Here is a 2,432-nt window from a genome sequence, read left to right as displayed (position 1 = left end):
TTAAAAATATAAATTTAAAAAATAAATTTAAAAGACAATCGGGAGACTAAAAAATCATTAGGTATTAGTTTATTAAAGAGTTAACGTTTAAATTTAGTTTCAAAATAAATATTTATTTTTTAATTTAGTTAATTAAATTATATTTTAAAAACATTTTAAACGAATATATCTTTGCAAAAAAATTGAATGTTTGAATAAAAATATGAGTTTTTAATTTTAAAAACTGAAATCGTAAATGAAAGTTTGAAGATGAAAAAAATTGTATTTTGTAATATAATTATTATATTTGTAAGTAATAGTTAAAGTATGCACCTTGTAGTTTTCTCTAAAGAATCTGAAGGTCTTAACAGCAAAACAACAATGGGAGCTGAAACTGAATCGCAGGAAAAATGCACACAAGAGAAGCCAAAGACTAGTCTCACACAGGAACAGTTCCTTTCATGGAAACGCCAAAAGGTCTCTTCATCTCTCACTTTTCCCAATTCCGTAATTAGGATTTTTTCTTTCTTTCTCGCTTTATCGGGTCCGTTATTTAAATTTTATTTTGAAATTATTGTAACTTCACGAGGAAATTCGAAATTAGGGCATTTTATAATTTCTATCCAATAATTTAATCCTATCGTGGATTCCTTGATTAGATTTGATTGACCATGTGTTCCGAATGGATTCCTTGATTAGTTCCTGTATCCCTAAGAGTAGAAATGTAGAAGGGGGAAGATATTTTTTCAACTGAATGATTGCATTCGAAAAATAGCCTGAGAAGAAAATAGAAAGAGGAAGGAACCAAGAATATGATTGTATTGAAATTCTTTTTGGGGAGCCTGGGTATCCCTTGGCAGGGGCCAAGGACATCCATGATGAGGTACAAGGATCATGTAAGAGGTTGACCTCTCCCAACATGATTGTACAGATTTGGGTTTGGGATTGGGGTATTTTTTTTTTCTATAACTTTTTATCATGAGAGCGGGGAAAGGGGCTGGGGTATTTATTTATGTACAATTTTTGTGAGGTCAAGTGCAAAATTTGTTCACATTGAGAATTTGATTAATCGAAGGCCTAGTCATTTATCACCAGGGATAATGTTGCAAGCAATATAAGTTCTTAGTTGAACAGATTGAAAGTTCTTTCAAGCTAGTTTTGCGAGAGACTTTATTCTAACGCAGAGAATTACCAATTTAATCTGTTATAGTCTCTAAATTGATTGTGTGTGTACTGTTTCAGGATGCTGCTGTATCAGCCAGCAGGGCTGAAGTATCCAGGAAACGTGCAGAAGATATTGCAGCAGGAACAGTCCAAATGAATGGCCGGGAGTTGTTTGCACATGAGCCATGGGTGTTTGACAACTCACGATATTGAGGTTTCTTTTTCATTTAGCTCATAAGATCTGTGGTCATGCTCTGAATACTTTTGTTGTAAAGTAATTTTATTTATGCCTTTTTCTGGGATGGGGCTTATGAGTTACATTTCATTTTCATTTTATATAAATATTATGTTGGTAAGGGTCAAAATCCTTTTTCGGTAGCGATATATTTTGGAAATATGAAGTTTGATAAAAATTAGTCTTTAAGAGTAAAATTTGATGATGATAAAAACAAATAAAAGAATTTAAAGTGTGACAAAAAATATTGGAAGATTTGTTGCACATCATAAATGGTTTCACTTTGTTGCATTCGGAATATCTCATACTTTTGAATTAACGAGTTCTTCTTAACACGCTTAACATCATATATTCATTCATGAGTTACTCTCAAAACCTTCCACATTTCCTGCACATAGAGATACCGTAAAACTCATCAAGAGTTAAACCATATGAAATTATATTTCTATCTCTAACATTATATTGAGCCATTCTAGTTTCCTTTATAGTCCATTGTGAAAATGCTTTGGTTCTTGGTTCTTGCGTATCTTTAATAGTTAGAGTAGGCAAAAATGGACCGTTTAACACTGCATCCCAAACACCTCTCTCAATTGACTGCAAAAAATTTGCATCTTGGTTTTTCGAAAAGGATAATTTTCACTAGTAAAAAAACAGATGTCGGTTAATAGATGCACCTCTTGCAAAAGTTTGAGTTTGTCCCACCATCTTCAAAAAAATCGAATACTGTCAAAGCAAGCTCTGATACCAATTGTTAGAATTGCATAATGATTATTCCAGTGGGTTTTCTTAAAAATGAACACAACTTAGGATAATCGATTATACTAAGTGATAATCAATTATTACAGTGAATTTTACAAAAATAAAAGAATTCTAGAAAGATTTAGAGCTGGCTGTTGTTTCTCAGCTAATTTAAACTACTCAAAACATAATTAACTTATTACAAGAACGCTTTAAACATTAATTAACTTGTCTTCAAATTATCTTCCAATATTTGCTTGAAATTCTTTGCCATCATCAAAATCTTTTTAACTTAAATATTCCTCTTTTACCAACA

The 2,432-nt window shown here is 31.5% G+C and overlaps 1 protein-coding gene across 1 annotated transcript; it reads left to right on the top strand.

Annotated features, from left to right (window-relative positions):
* The first annotated feature begins 307 nt into the window (after positions 1–307).
* On the top strand, positions 308–1,508 carry LOC114195377 (zinc finger CCCH domain protein). The gene is made up of 2 exons (XM_028085815.2): positions 308–456; positions 1,222–1,508. The coding sequence occupies exons 1-2, from the start codon at positions 361–363 to the stop codon at positions 1,354–1,356; spliced, it is 231 nt and encodes a 76-aa protein (XP_027941616.1). The 5' UTR covers positions 308–360; the 3' UTR covers positions 1,357–1,508.
* The last annotated feature ends 924 nt before the right edge of the window (positions 1,509–2,432 follow it).

The sequence above is a fragment of the Vigna unguiculata genome, chromosome 8, assembly GCF_037176805.1.
Source record: "Vigna unguiculata cultivar grain cowpea cultivar isolate G323 ecotype 2 chromosome 8, ASM3717680v1, whole genome shotgun sequence".
Lineage (NCBI taxonomy): Eukaryota > Viridiplantae > Streptophyta > Magnoliopsida > Fabales > Fabaceae > Vigna > Vigna unguiculata.
The sequence above is the reverse complement of the archived record's forward strand: the minus strand, read 5'-3'. Positions and strand labels throughout refer to the sequence as shown.

Bases quoted from the DNA above. Each gene is read 5' to 3' on its own strand.
- LOC114195377 (XM_028085815.2), top strand. From the start codon at position 361: ATGGGAGCTGAAACTGAATCGCAGGAAAAATGCACACAAGAGAAGCCA. The intron at 457-1,221 runs GTCTCTTCATCT...GTACTGTTTCAG, and splicing joins TTTCATGGAAACGCCAAAAG to GATGCTGCTGTATCAGCCAG.